Source organism: Schistocerca americana, chromosome 10 (genome assembly GCF_021461395.2).
Source record: "Schistocerca americana isolate TAMUIC-IGC-003095 chromosome 10, iqSchAmer2.1, whole genome shotgun sequence".
NCBI lineage: Eukaryota > Metazoa > Arthropoda > Insecta > Orthoptera > Acrididae > Schistocerca > Schistocerca americana.
The window spans coordinates 99995767-100011550 of NC_060128.1; the positions used below are offsets into that span (position 1 = coordinate 99995767).

A 15784-nucleotide genomic window follows, 5' to 3' on the forward strand; every position below is an offset into this window, starting at 1 on the left:
ACTTTTGAAGATTTTGTTCCATTGTGTCTAACTTTTGAAGATTTTGTTCCATTGTGTCTAGCTGTTGCTGTGTTTGTTTCTGGTGTTGTTCCATTGTGTCTAACTTTTGAAGCCTTTGTCCCATTTGTCTCTGATTTTGTTCTGTTTGTTGCATTAATTGCAATAATAATGTATTAGTGTCTGGAATCTATTTCTCTATGCTTTTTGGCAGTGCATTTTCACCGGCAACATTCACATTTTGACAAGCAGAAAATGTGTCTTGACTCATTTGAGAAAATGGTGAGGACCCAAAACCTAAGTCTACAGTATTTGCAATATTGTGTTCTGTCATTTCGGATTCCTGAGGCGAGCTGTTGCCGTCTGATCGATCGATAATGCTTCCTTGTTCACTACCTGTTTCACTGTCTGCACCATTATTTGCCGCCCGCTCCATTTCCCTATGCACAGTTACCAAATTACTACTTTGAATGTCTGTTACTTCACTACACAGTGGTGCTGATAAGCTACGCTCGTCGTCACTATTATTTCTCAGTTTACTTTAAAGCTTAGTGTTACGTTTTTCTCACGCCATTATTGTCACAATATTTCACTCGATAACACAGAAAAGCACAATTTGAAGAGCAAAAATAAGAGAACACATTAACATAGCACTGAAAATAATATGTAGTTAATTGCAAGTGCAGCTGCGAAATACTTGGTGCAAATCTACATGCATGCCACAACTGTTTTACTGTACAACAATGAAAGACTGCAACTACAAAGGAGATTCTCTCTACAATTACGCACTAGCAACAAACAATAGCTACAGTAATTACACAAACTACAAGAAAAAATCAGAAGATTCCAGGTTCGAATCCTGACAGGGTCGCCATATGAAACGTCCCCTTTCAACAATTATACATGACTGTGCTTAAACTGACACACAATATTTTTTAGCGCAACGCAATCTGACTTTCAGAAATCCCTACAAAGGAATGGCCCTGACTAACATTAACCAGTACCTTTCACAAATCACTTACCTCACAAAAATCTTCGTTACTCAAGCTACTGCAATACAGCGAGCGCCACTACTGCCAGCTAAATAAAAGATTCAAACTACAGAAGGCACTAACTACTGATAGGCGTAGTTATCAATTGAAAGATGTTAATAGAGAACAAACAATGTATTTACCTTAACAGTCATAATATATATAGTAGTTCATGACATCCAGTGTTACAAATTTCAAAACTCCGCCATCTCTCTCCCCCACATCCACCACTGCTGGCGGCTCACCTCCAACTGCGCAACGCTATGCGCTGTTCACATCCAGCTGCCCAACACTACAATGGCAGACAAAAATGCTAACTAGCCACAGACTGTACACAGCACAGCCAGTGATTTTCATACAGAGAGCGCTACGTGGCGGCGGCGTTACCAGTATAAGAACCTAAACAGCCTACTTACAGTATGACTGCAGATTACTGCGCTGCGGATGCTCACAAATGGACGAATATACATCTGTACGTCTACATCTACATCTGTAAATATACCCTCCATGAACCATGGACCTTGCTGTTGGTGGGGAGGTTTGCGTGCCGCAGCGATACAGATAGCCGTACCATAGATGCAACCACAATGGAGGGGTATCTGTTGAGAGGCCAGACAAACTTGTGGTTCCCGAAGAGGGGCAGCACCCTTTCAGTACTTTCAGGGGCTAGAGTCTGGATGACTGACTGATCTGGCCTTGCAACACTAACCAAAACGGCCTCTCTGTGCTGGTACTGTAAATGGCTGAAAGCGAGGGGAAACTAAAGCCATAATTTTTACCCAGGGCATGCAGCTTTACTGTATGGTTAAATGATGATGGCGTCCTCTTGGGTAAAATATTCCGGAGGTAAAATAGTCCCCCATTCGGATCTCCGGGCGGGGACTACTCAGAAGGACATTGTTTTCTGTATTAAATGCATCAAACCAGTCTCTGGACTGAAGACCACAACAACAACAACAACAACTCTGGAAGGCAGAGGATAAGTCCCACTATACCAGTTATTATGGTTTCTTCCTATTCCATTCACATATGGCGTGTGCGATGAATGGTTGTCGTAATGGCTCTGTGCATGCAGTAATTATTCTAATCTTTTCCGCGCAATCTCTGTGTGAGAGATACATAAGGGATATCCCAGAGTGGCTGTGCAGTTCTAGGCGCTGCAGTCTGGAGCCGAGCGACCGCTACGGTCGCAGGTTCGAATCCTGCCTCGGGCATGGATGTGTGTGATGTCTTTAGGTTAGTTAGGTTTAAGTAGCTCTAAGTTCTAGGCGACTGATGACCTCAGAAGTTAAGCCGCATAGTTCTCAGAGACATTTGAACCATTTGTAGTATATCCCAGAGTAATCATTTACGTCCGGTTCTTGAAACTTTGCTAGTAGACTTTTTCGGGATGGTTTACGTCTCTCTTCACGAATCTACCAGTTCAGTTTCTTCAGTATCTCTATGACCCTATCCCATGGATTAAACAAACCTGTGACCATTCGGGCTGCCCTTCTCTGTATACGTTCCATGTCCACCATTAGTCGTATCTCACACACTTGAGTAATATTCTAGGGTAGGTCGAACGAATAATTCGTAATCAATCCCTCTTGTACACTGATTGTCCTTCCCCACTAGTGTAACAATAAACCACCTGGTCTGTCCACGACTTAGCTTATGTGATTATCCCATTTAATATCCCTATAGAGTGTTACACCCAGGTATTTGTATGAGTTGGGCGATTCTACCATCGACTTAGGACACCAGGTTTTTTTTTCTTTTTGTGAAGTGCACAATTTTACATTTCTGAACATTTAGAGGAAGATGCCGATCTCTGCACCAATCTCATGAAGATCTAATTGAATTTTTATTCAGCTTCTCTCATTATTCAGCTTCTCTCATTATAGACAACTGCATCATTTGCAAAAAGCCTGATTTTACTATTAATATTGTCTGCAATGTCATTAATATATAATATGGACAGCAAGGGTGCAAACGCACTTCTCTGGGATAGACTCGAAGCTGCTTCTACATCTCACCATGACTGTGCTTCCAAAATAACATACTCTGTCCTCCCTACCAAAAAGACCTCAATCCAGTCACGAATTTCGATTTATATCCGATATGATGGTACTTTTGACAATAAGCATAGGTACTGTATAGAGGCAAATGCTTTTAGGAAATCAGGAAACAGTGTTTCTACCCGGTTGCCTTGATTCAAGGCTTTCAGTACGTCTTGTGGGGAAAAGTGCAAGTTGGATTTTCACATGATCGACATTATTGAAAACCATGCAGGTTGGCAGTAAGGAACTCATTCTGTTCAAGATACCTCATTATGTTTGGGCTCAGACTGTGTCGTAAGATTCAAAAACAAATCAATGTCAAAGATGTTGGATGGTAGTTTTGTGGATCACTTCTAGTACCTTTGCTGTAGACGGGAGTGATTTGCGACTTTTTTCCAAGAACTGGGCACAGTTTTTTGTTCGAGGGATCTACGATAAATTATAGTGAGAAGTGGGGCTAAATCAGTCGCAAATTCGGCATAGAATCTGACAGGGATCCTATCAGGCACTGGAGCTTTGTTCAGTTTTAACAATTTTAGCTGTTTCTAAACACCACTGACACCAATACTTATTTCAATCACATTATCAGTGGCACGGGGATTAAATTGGAGCAGTTCTGGGTTTTCCTTTGTAAAGGAACGTTTGAAAACGCTATTAAGTATTTCAGCATTAGCTTTGCTACGCTCAGTTACAGTTTCTGTCTCATTCGCTGCCGGCAGGTGTGGCCGAGCGGTTCTAGGCGCTTCTGTCTGGAACAGCGCGACCGCTACGGTCGCTGGTTCGAATCCTACCTCGGGCATTGATGTGTGTGATGTCCGTAGGTTAGTTAGATTTAAGTAGTTCTAGGGGACCGATGACCTCAGATGTTAAGTCCCATAGTGCTCAGAGCCATTTGAACCATTTTGATCTCAGTCGCTAGGGACCAGACACTCTCTGGTCCACAATTTCTTTGGGTTCTGTGAAAGATCACCTGATATATTCTGCTACAGTAGTCATTGCTGGAATCACGCATTGCTTTCTTGACAGTTAAAAGTATTTCATTCACCATCTCTCTGTCTATAGATTTGCGTGTTGTTTTACACCTATCTTTCAGTAATCTCTGCTTCTGTAGAAGTTTCTTTACAGTGACTATATACCATGGAGATTCACTTCCATTGTAAACTGTACTACTGTGTATATGTCTATTCAGTGAGTAGTCAAGTATGCTTTTAAACTGGCGCCACAGTTCCTCCATATGCTCCTGACCTGTGCTGAAAGTTTCGAGTTCCTCATTGAGAAGTGACATAACCGACTGTTTTATCTAATTTATTTGTCCTTTGACCTTTAGTAATCATTGCTGTCACGACCGCATCACTGTCATTGATACTTGTTTCGATATGGACAATCTCAATGGTGAGAGGTATCCAGAATGAAATTTTCACTCTTCAGCGGAGTGTACGTGGATAAGAAACTTCCTGGCAGATTAAAATTGTGTGCCGTACCGAGAATCGATATCTGGACCTTTGACTTTTTCCAACAAGGGCTCTACCAACTACCAAAGCACGACTCACGACTCCTCCTCACAGCTTTACTTCTGCCAGTATCTCGTCTCCTACCTTCCAAACTTTACAGAAGCTCTCCTGCGAACCTTGCAAGACTAGCAGTCCTGGAAGAAAGGATATTTCGGAGCCATGGATTAGTCACCGCCTGGGGGATGTTTCCAGATTGAGATTTTCACTCTGCAGTGGGAAGTGCGCTGATAAGAAACTTCCCGGCAGATTACAATTGTGTCCCAGACCAAGAGTCGAGGTGGGGACCTTGGCCTTTCGAGGGCAAGTGCTTTACCAACTGAGCTACCCAAGCACGACTCATGACCCGTCCTCACAGCTTTAATTCCACCACTGTCTCGTCTCCTACCTTCCAAACTTCATAGGGGCTCTCTTGCAAACCTTGTAGAAGTAGCATTCCTGCAGGGCAGGATATTGCGGAGACGTGGCTTAGCCACAGCCTGGGGGATATTTCCAGAATGAGATTTTCACTCTGCGGCGGAGTGTGCGGTGATACGGTCTGCCAGGAAGTTTGAGGCAGAAGGATCCAACGTAACGTCGTGTTGTCTTTGTCCCGCAGCTTACTACTGGCAGGTGTGCAGGGGCGGACACGTCCCCCATGGTGCGGTGATGGCGGGGCCCGACAAGGACGGCGCGCCCGTGTACGTCGGAAGGGCTCACCACGCAGGTGACCTCGTGCCGGCCAAGGTGGTTCCAAAGAAGGGCGGCGCCTACGTGCCCCACAACGGCCAGGAACACTTCAAGACCGCCTTTGAGGTGAGCCCACTTCCCACACATGCCAGAAATCTGATTTCAGACTCAGCCAGCTTTTCAATATCCGTTTTCAGAGGAGAGAAATACCACACATATATTGCCTAAATGACAAACCTTCCGCCGTTTTATTGTTGTTCGTGGTATTCTGAGAGGATCGTTCAATTGTTAACGCCACATATTATTTTAAAAAATTCAAAAAATGTTCATATGTGTGTGAAATCTTATGGGACTTAACTGCTAAGGTCATCAGTCCCTAAGCGTACACACTACATAACGTAAATTATCCTAAGGGCAAACACACACACATGCCCGAGGGAGGATTCGAACCCCCGCCGGGCTCAGCTGAACAGTCCTTGATTGCAGCGCCTGAGACCGCTCGGCTAATCCCGCGCGGCCACATTATTTTAAAAAGCCATTAATATACAAGGGTCACTCTAAAAGAAATGCACACTACTTTTGTAAAAATACAGTTTTCATTCTGCTTGTGTGAAAGTTTTACAGTGTGTAGATACATCCTTCCCACTTGTTTTCAGACTTAGTTCAACCCGTTCCCGTGAGTGGCGCCGTCACAGCATGTCTTCAAGATGGCTGCTACACTTGACGTTCGTCAGAAGATTAGATTAGATTAGATTAGTACTTGTTGAAGTGAGCCCACTTCCCACACATGCCAGAAAACTGATTTCAGACACAGCCAGCTTTTCAATATCTGTTTTCACAGGAGAGAAATACCATGCACAATGCCTAAATGACAAACCTTCCGCCGTTTTGTTGGTGTTCGCGATATTCTAAGAGGATCGTTCAATAAGTAATGCCCCACATAATTTTGAAAAGCCATTTGTATACTGATCCCGTGAGTGGCACCGTCACAGCATGTCTTCAAGATGGCTGCTACACTTGACGTTCGTCAGAAGATTAGATTAGATTAGTACTTGGTCCATAGATCATGAATACGACACTTCGTAATGATGTGGAACGTGTCAGGTTATTAAAAGGTGTCTGTACAAGGTATTAGATTACACAAAATATTACACGACACTCAATATTTTTAATTTTTTCTTGTGGGTATTGGGGAAATTACCCGCTTACTATATCCAAAAATTCATGTAATGAGTAGCAGCAGTCACCATTAAGACTTTTGATGCTATTAAGCAAGTGACAAAAGACTTCTGTGGCAGCATAATTTACCCCCTACCGGCCGGGGTGGCCTTGCGGTTCTAGGCGCTTCAGTCTGGAACCGCGTGACCGCTACGGTCGCAGGTTGTAATCCTGCCTCGGGCATGGATGTGTGTGATGTCCTTAGGTTAGTTAGGTTTAAGTAGTTCTAAGTTCTAGGGGACTGATGACCACTGCAGTTGAGTTCCATAGTGCTCAGAGCCAGCCAATTTACCCCCTTCTGAGCCAAAGTTAGATTTAACCTTGAGTAGTGAAGATCGTCATTTCTCCTAGTGTTGCAGCCATGTACACTACTATTACTTTTGAATTCGTTCGGATTGTTAATAACAAATTTCATAAGTATATATATATATATATACTCCCGGAAATTGAAATAAGAACACCGTGAATTCATTGTCCCAGGAAGGGGAAACTTTATTGACACATTCCTGGGGTCAGATACATCACATGATCACACTGACAGAACCACAGGCACATAGACACAGGCAGCAGAGCATGCACAATGTCGGCACTAGTACAGTGTATATCCACCTTTCGCAGCAATGCAGGCTGCTATTCTCCCATGGAGACGATCGTAGAGATGTTGGATGTAGTCCTATGGAACGGTTTGCCATGCCATTTCCACCTGGCGCCTCAGTTGGACCAGCGTTCGTGCTGGACGTGCAGACCACGTGAGGCGACGCTTCATCCAGTCCCAAACATGCTCAATGGGGGACAGATCCGGAGATCTTGCTGGCCAGGGTAGTTGACTTACACCTTCTAGAGCACGTTGGGTGGCACGGGATACATGCGGACGTGCATTGTTCTGTTGGAACAGCAAGTTTCCTTGCCGGTCTAGGAATGGTAGAACGATGGGTTCGATGACGGCTTGGATGTACCGTGCACTATTCAGTGTCCCCTCCACGATCACCAGTGGTGTACGGCCAGTGTAGGAGATCGCTCCCCACACCATGATGCCGGGTGTTGGCCCTGTGTGCCTCGGTCGTATGCAGTCCTGATTGTGGCGCTCACCTGCACGGCGCCAAACACGCATACGACCATCATTGGCACCAAGGCAGAAGCGACTCTCATCGCTGAAGACGACACGTCTCCATTCGTCCCTCCATTCACGCCTGTCGCGACACCACTGGAGGCGGGCTGCACGATGTTGGGGCGTGAGCGGAAGACGGCCTAACGGTGTGCGGGACCGTAGCCCAGCTTCATGGAGACGGTTGCGAATGGTCCTCGCCGATACCCCAGGAGCAACAGTGTCCCTAATTTGCTGGGAAGTGGCGGTGCGGTCCCCTACGGCACTGCGTAGGATCCTACGGTCTTGGCGTGCATCCGTGCGTCGCTGCGGTCCGGTCCCAGGTCGACGGGCACGTGCACCTTCCGCCGACCACTGGCGACAACATCGATGTACTGTGGAGACCTCACGCCCCACGTGTTGAGCAATTCGGCGGTACGTCCACCCGGCCTCCCGCATGCCCACTACACGCCCTCGCTCAATGTCCGTCAACTGCACATATAGTTCACGTCCACGCTGTCGCGGCATGCTACCAGTGTTAAAGACTGCGATGGAGCTCCGTATGCCACGGCAAACTGGCTGACACTGACGGCGGCGGTGCTCAAATGCTGCGCAGCTAGCGCCATTCGACGGCCAACACCGCGGTTCCTGGTGTGTCCGCTGTGCCGTGCGTGTGATCATTGCTTGTACAGCCCTCTCGCAGTGTCCGGAGCAAGTATGGTGGGTCTGACACACCGGTGTCAATGAGTTCTTTTTTCCATTTCCAGGAGTGTATATTGTGAGGCTACAGTGAAGATCTCTAGATCTTTCAATAAGTGTCTGCAGGCTGATCTTGGATGAGCTCCAGCAATTATTCTGATTACACGCTTTTGTGCAATGAATACTCTTACTCAATGATGAGTTACCCCAGAATATGATGCCATACGAAAGCAGAGAATGAAAATAGGCGTGGTAAGCTAATTTACTGAGATGTATATCTTCAAAATTTGCATTGACCCTAAATAGCATAAGTAGCTGAACTCAAACGTTTCAGTAGAACCTCCATATGTTTTTTCCAGTTCAACCCCTCATCAATGCATGCACCTAGAAATTTTGAATATTCTACCATAGCTACCGATTTCTGATCGAAGTCTATATTTTTTTAATGGTGTCATTCCATTTACTGTGTGGAACTGTATATACTGTGTTTAGTCAAAGTTTAGGGAGAACCCATTTGCAGAGAACCACTTAATGATTATCTGAAAACATCGTTTACAATTTCAACGTGCTGTCATAGAATTCCTGTGCTGTGAAAACGAGACAGTGGGAAACATCCAGAAGAGGTTGAAAAAGGTGTATGGAGATGCTGCTGTCGATCGCAGTACAGTTAGTCGGTGGGCAAGCAGGTTACGTGATGGAAGCTGGCACGGCAATATTGAAGATTGTCCTCGCAGCGGCAGGCCTCGTACTGCACACACTCCAGACAATGTGCAGAGAGTTAACGAATTGGTGACTGCTGACAGACGCATCACAGTGAACGAATTGTCACGCTACTTTGGGATAGGGGAAGGAAGTGTTTGTAGAATACTGAAAGTGTTGGCGTTAAAAAAGGTTTGTGCCAGGATGTTGGCAGTGGCTCACAAATAAACAAGAAAAACTGTATGCAGCGAAGTTTTGGAACAGTGCGAGAATGGTGGAGATGAATATTTTGGAAGAATTGTGACAGGTGATGAAACATGGCTGCATCATTTTTCACCAAAGACGAAGAGGCAATCAATGGAGTGGTATCATGCAAATTCACACAAGAAACAAAATTTAAAACCACACCTTCTGCTGGAAAAGTTATGGCTACGGTGTTTTCCGAACCCGAAGGACTCTTGCTTGTGGACATCATGCCAAGTGGAACCACCGTACATTCTGATGCATGATGACGACACTGAAGAAACTCCAAGCTCGACTGAGACGTGTTCGACCACATCGGCAAAAGCAGGATGTTTTGCTGTTGCACGAAAATGCACGGCCACATGCCAGTCAAAAAACCGTGGAAGCGATCACAAAACTCGGATGGACAACACCGAAACACCCACCTTACAGTCCTGACCTGGCTCCACGTGGCTATCATCTCTTTGGGAAACTGAAAGACTCTCTTCATGGAACAAGGTTTGAAGATGATGTCTCCCTTGTGCAAGCTGCCAAACAGTGACTCGAACAGTTTGGTCCACAATTTTACCGTGCGGGTATACAGGCGCTGGTTCTAAGATGGCGTAAGGCAGATGAGAGGTTCAAATAGCTCTGAGCAGTATGGGACTTAACATCTGAGGTCATCAGTCCCTTAGAACTACTTAAGCCTAACTAACCTAAGGACATCACACACATCCATGCCCGAGGCAGGATCCGAACCTGCGACCGTAGGGGTCGCGCGGTTCCAGACTGAAGCGCCTAGAACCGCTAGGCCACTGAGGCCGGCGCAGATGAGAGGGATGGAAATTATGTGGAAAAATGAAAATATTTTTCCTAAAGCATGTATCTACACAATGTAAAACTTTCAAACATGTAAAATTAAAGATGGATTTAAGAAATATAGTGCTGATTTCTTTTGGAATGTTCCTCGTACATAGACAAACGTCATTGGTTGGTTGGTTGGGGTGGGGAAGGAGACCAGACAGCGTGGTCATCGGTCTCTTCGGATTAGGGAAGGAAGTCGGCCGTGCCCTTTCAGAGGAACCATCCCGGCATTTGCCTGGAGTGATTTAGGGAAATCACGGAAAACCTAAATCAGGATGGCCGGACGCGGGATTGAACCGTCGTCCTCCCGAATGCGAGTCCAGTGTCTAACCACTGCGCCACCCCGCTCGGTGACAATCGTCATTGTGCTTCAGATTTGATGTTCGCTATGTGCGCCGGTGAAGTTTCGAACTGTGCTTCCAGATGGCAGAGCCGTAGTACAGCTTCAAAATGGCGTCCACGTATGGCTGACATTACAGGCAGTTTGCCGTTATTGAATGCTCGTGTTCAGAAGTAGAAACCTTGTTGAACATCCATAAACGTTTCTGTGCAGTGTATGACGATGTTGCAGTTGACAGAAGTACAGTTGGGCAATGGGTAAAGAGAGTTACCCAAGCACGAAATGCAGAAACAGAGCTCCACGATCAGCCACGCTCAGGACGTTCTGTCACAGCCACTGCTCCAGACGTGCTGAATCGTGCGGATGCCATTATTCGTGCCGATCGGCGCATCACAACTCGACATTTGGCTCTACAGTTGTCGATCTGACATGATAGAGACTCTTGGATAATCAAAGAGGTGCTCACTGTGGGCTCCACGAATGCTCACAGCGGAGCACAAGATTCAAAGGAAGGCCATTTCATCTGAATTGTTGCAGCGTTTTGAGACCGACGGAGAGGCCTTTCTGTCTCGGATCGTTACGGGGGACGAAAGCTGGGCGCATCACTTTGCGCCGGAAACAAAAAAGGAAAGTCCGTGGAGTGGCATCATCCTCATTCAAGAAAAAACTCCCTCTGCCGGAAAAGTCAAGGTGAGAGTCTTCTGGGATTGTGATAGCGTCATTCTTGTGGATGCGATGCTACGAGGGTCAACCATCAATGCAATGGCATACGTGAAGACTCTGAATAAACTTAAGATCCGTTCCCGACGTGTTCGATCGGACAAGAATCCAGCTGAAATCTTGCTTCAACAGGATAATGCACGCCCACGAACAAGTCTGAGAACCCGAGATGACATCGCGAAATTGGGTTGGACACAACTGCCTCATCCACCCTACATTCCAGACGTGGCACCCTCGGATTTGCATCTCCTTGGGCCGCTTAGAGAATCTACACAGAACACAATATGAAGATCACGAGAGAGTCAGCCGTGCAGTGAAAACATGGCTACGCCTACAGGGCAAGAGCTTTTGCCGGCAATGAATACATGCTCTTCCACGACGTGGGCGTATGGCCATAGAATGTGATGGAGAGTATGTAGAAAAATAGGACATGGACAAGACAGGTACATCTATACTGTCACCAAATTCCGAGTCTTAAGAATAAATGTGTTCTGAGAAAGAAATGTAGAGCACTACTTGTTGAACTACCCTCGTAGAATCACTATCGTAGTTTCGGCTTTGTAGCCATTGTTAACTGATTCGTCATGAGATACCTCGTAATACGGTCTCACAGCTCCTTTTTGCTGACTTAGTGCGGTAAAATTAAAGAGACCATTAGAGAAAATAGAACCAACAGTATGGATATCAAGAGGTCAGATGGGAAACCAGTCCTAAGGCAATATTATGGAAACGGAGGAGTACGTAAACGAAGATGAGATGGGAGATATGATACTGCGTGAAGAATTTGACAGAGCACTGAAAGACCTGAGTCGAAATAATACACCAGGAATAGACAAAACTCCGTTAGAACTACAGATAGCCTTGGAAGAGCAAACTATGTCAGAACTCTTCCATCTGGTGAGAAAGATGCAGGAGACTGGCAAAATACTCTCAGACTTCAAGAAGAATATAGTAATTCCAGTTTCAAAGGAATCAGATGCTGACAGTTGTGAAAATTACAGAATTACCAGTTTAATAAGTCGCGCTTGCAAAAATACTAACGCGGATTCTATGACAGGAGACCTTCGGAGTTCTGGAAGAAATCATGTGTAAAAGAGAAAGACATAGAAAAGGACGAAGTGGCTGACATAAGGAATTTTCATCGGGAACAAGAAGCAAAAATTAGGAAAGGTGTGAGGTGGTGTATCTACTCTTTCTCCTCTTACATTCGATGCTTGAATCTAGGAAGCTATCGACCATATCCTTGAAACTATTTAGGTTGGGATCAAACTTAATAAGCAGAAGATAGACTTTATATGTTGTGCAAATGACAATACTGTGGCCACGAAATCGGAAGAAGTGTTCAACACAATCTAAAGGATGTTCTGTAATCAGGATAAACAAGCAGGACCGAAGACCAGTATGAACCTTTAAGAATAAGAACTGAAAACTGGAGCAAGAAGTGATAGAGGAATTTATTATTATTATTATTATTATTATTATTTGAATCAGGATCATGAGAGATGGCAGAAACCTGAAAGAAATTGTGAGCAGAACGTGACAGGCTAAAATTGCATTTAATCTGAGGAAGAGTCTGGAAATGCGGAAACGGACCATGAAAGCATTTGTTTAGAGTGTGGCCCCACACAGGTGTGAAACTGGGACGTAGCAAGAGAGCAGATGACTAGAAGCCTTGGGATTTGTAGCTACAAAGAGAGAAGATGACTAGAAGCCTTGGGATTTGTAGCTACAAAGGGAAAATCAGCAAGAGAGATTCAGTTACTCAATGTAGAGGTGCTGAGAGCAGTACAGGAAACCAGGTCTCTGTGGGGGCAATCTCATAAGACACATATTACGACACAACAACATAGCTGAAACAAGGAGCTATTGAGGGAAACAGTTGCAGGGGACATTGAAAGATATTGCACATGCATCAGATAATCTATGACCAGTTTACTGCCCTCCGCTTCCCTCACATAGACAGTGTGGACAGCACAGACTTTTTTTTTTTTTTTTGTTTTTCTTTAACAGAATTTTTATGTTGTCACCTTCAAACTTTTCACGCCGGTTAAGGCCATAGAAGCATAGTCTTATCCGAATGTACATCTGACCAAGGAGCAATTCTGGTAACTGGAGCCCATGGTTTTTGTTAATCATGCCTTTTGTGTTCTTGTTGTGATGTTTCCACAGGAACTTACATCCCCTTCATATCTAACTGAAAAGTGAAACTTTTCGTAAGTTTAGAATTAAAAATTCTTTACTATAACGGAGTATTAAGTTTAAAATTTTCGTCCCCTATTTCACCCCCTTAGGGGTTGTATTTCCAAAAATAATGAAACACAAGTTCTTTTTAGTTCTAACAGAAAAATCAAACACAAATTTTAGCAGATTTTGCTTTTAAAATCCTTTCATAATGAAATAATTTCACTTTTCATTGACTATTTCACTCCCTTAGGGTGCTGAATTTACGGGAACACTGAAACAGGTGCTTCCCTTTCTAACCGAGAAGTCATATGCCGATTTCCGTAGGAGTAGCTTTAAAAATGCTTTACTTTCAAAAAACCTTTCTCCCCTCATTTACCCCCTTTGTGGCTGAATGTCCAAAAATGCTGAAATACTTTTGTTCATCTGTCTGATAAACCAAAGACAAATTTTAATAGTTCCAGATTGCCTTAGTAGCAACATATTTTTAAAAAGCATTTAACCCCTTATTTCAACCCCTAGCAGTGGAATCTCGAACAGTCCCTTCTTAAACGATCCACGGTATCTCCCAACTTCAAGTTTCTACCTTTAGCGTTTTAGGGCGGGCGACGGTGAGTCACTGGATGAGTCTGGCCCTATTTCATCCCCTTCTAGGTTGAATTTCCAGAAACAGTGAAACACCTTTTTTTTCATTTCTAACTGAGAAACCAAATACAAATTTTCAAGGATTTATATTAAAAACGCTTTCATAATGAAATAATTATATACAATTTTTCATCCAATATTTCACTCCCATAGGGGTTGAATTTCTAAAAACAATGAAACGCTGATTTTTTTAATTGTACCCAAGAGTCAAATACTAGTTTTCATGCATGTAGCTGTAAAGTAATTTAGTAATTCTTTCATAATGGTTTATATTTATAAAATGTCTGTCACCCAATACTTCATTTGCATAGGGATTAAATTTCCAAAAAATGCTGAAACACATATTTATTTATTTCAGACCAAGAAACCAAATGACAGTTTTCGTAGGTCTTACTCCAAAATTGCGTGATGGAAATACTTGAATAACCTTTCGTCTCCTATTTCACCTAGTTAGAGATGCAATTCCTAAAAATTTCTTTTTATGTGACACTTAGAGCATAAGATCAACACTGTCTCCAAATTCCAAGTTTCTATCCTTAGCGGTGTGAGCTGAACGATGATGAATCTGTGAGTCAGGATGATTCACGAAGATATGCAAATATTTTAATTTGTTATTCTACAAGTAAAACTAAAGAAAAAAGTTCATATAAACATAGGTCCGCAAATGTTTGGTTAGGGAGTTACCACTAATAAAAGATTTTGCCTGCAATTTAGCAACTTCGCTAGTACGAAGCCATCACAAAAATGTACGAGGTTAAAGTAAAGCACTATTTCCATTTATTTTGTTGTTATTGATCTGGTGAATCTAATAAAACATATCCCAGACGTGTATCTGCAGTAGTTTTGAAGAACATCCAGAGAAGCAAAGAAGTAAATTCGTAAAATATTTAGTTTATTAACTTTTGGCTCAATTTGTTTTTTAAATTCCGGACAACTGCAGAAAGTTTTCAACAGAAATTGTAGAGAATTTAAGTTTGGAAAAATGGCGGTAATAACGTTAGCTCAAAGTGTATGAATGTGGAAGATAATCTGCTTTTATTAATACCATAGCACACGTGAATTCATGTTACACCGGAAAAACCAAAGTTGGGTGTTAAGGAAATTGTACAGTGTACCTAAAATTTCACAATACATTCACAATAAATATTCAAAAATGTCTCCACCGAGTTTAATGCATTTAGCTTGACGTGTACGAACAGATATTGTTGCTCGTTTCAGTTTCATAGGGTTGTCCTTAATTTCGTCTATTGCACTGATAATGCGAGCAAGTAACGCCTCACGTGTATTTTGTCCTCTTAAACTATGTCTTTCATCCAGCCCCATACACAAAAATCCATTGCTGCTAAATTGGGCAATCTGGGTGGCCACAAACGTGTAGCATCACGACCAATCCATTTCTGGGGAAAACGTTCATTTAAACGTGTAGTAACGGCGTTTGTGAAATGTGGGGGCGCGAAGTGGAACATCTTCGAACAAGCGGGGCATTTCTTCTTGAAGGAATTGTAAGTACGTCTCGCTAGTTAGACGTCCTAGGAAAATGAATAGCCCAATAAAGTATGTGTTGATTATAGCACGCCACCGTTTATGCTAAATCGCGCTGGAAATTGCGTTACACCGCTGCATGTGGGTTTGCTTCAGCCCATAACTGCTCTTTACGTAAATTGCTTACACTATCTCGAGTAAACTGTGCCCCATCAGTAAGTAAAATGCGTTTGTGTAACTGCGGATTAGTATTCAACCAGTTGCACAACTCCAAGCAAAGGGCAGGATTTTCCGGATATAAATGATACACTTTTTGTTTATGATAAAGAATACATATTATTGTATTTCAACGTACGCCATACCTTAGATTGTGAAACGCCTAA

At 43.5% G+C, this 15784-nt stretch overlaps 1 protein-coding gene across 1 annotated transcript in view; it reads left to right on the top strand.

Moving 5' to 3' along the window:
• LOC124552711 (natterin-4-like) overlaps window positions 1-15784 on the top strand; it is a 62922-nt gene that overhangs the window by 17040 nt on the left and 30098 nt on the right. Inside the window, exon 2 of the mRNA XM_047127052.1 lies at window positions 5177-5373. Within this exon, the coding sequence (XP_046983008.1) occupies window positions 5177-5373 (197 nt within the window). The remainder of the gene's footprint in view (window positions 1-5176; window positions 5374-15784) is intronic.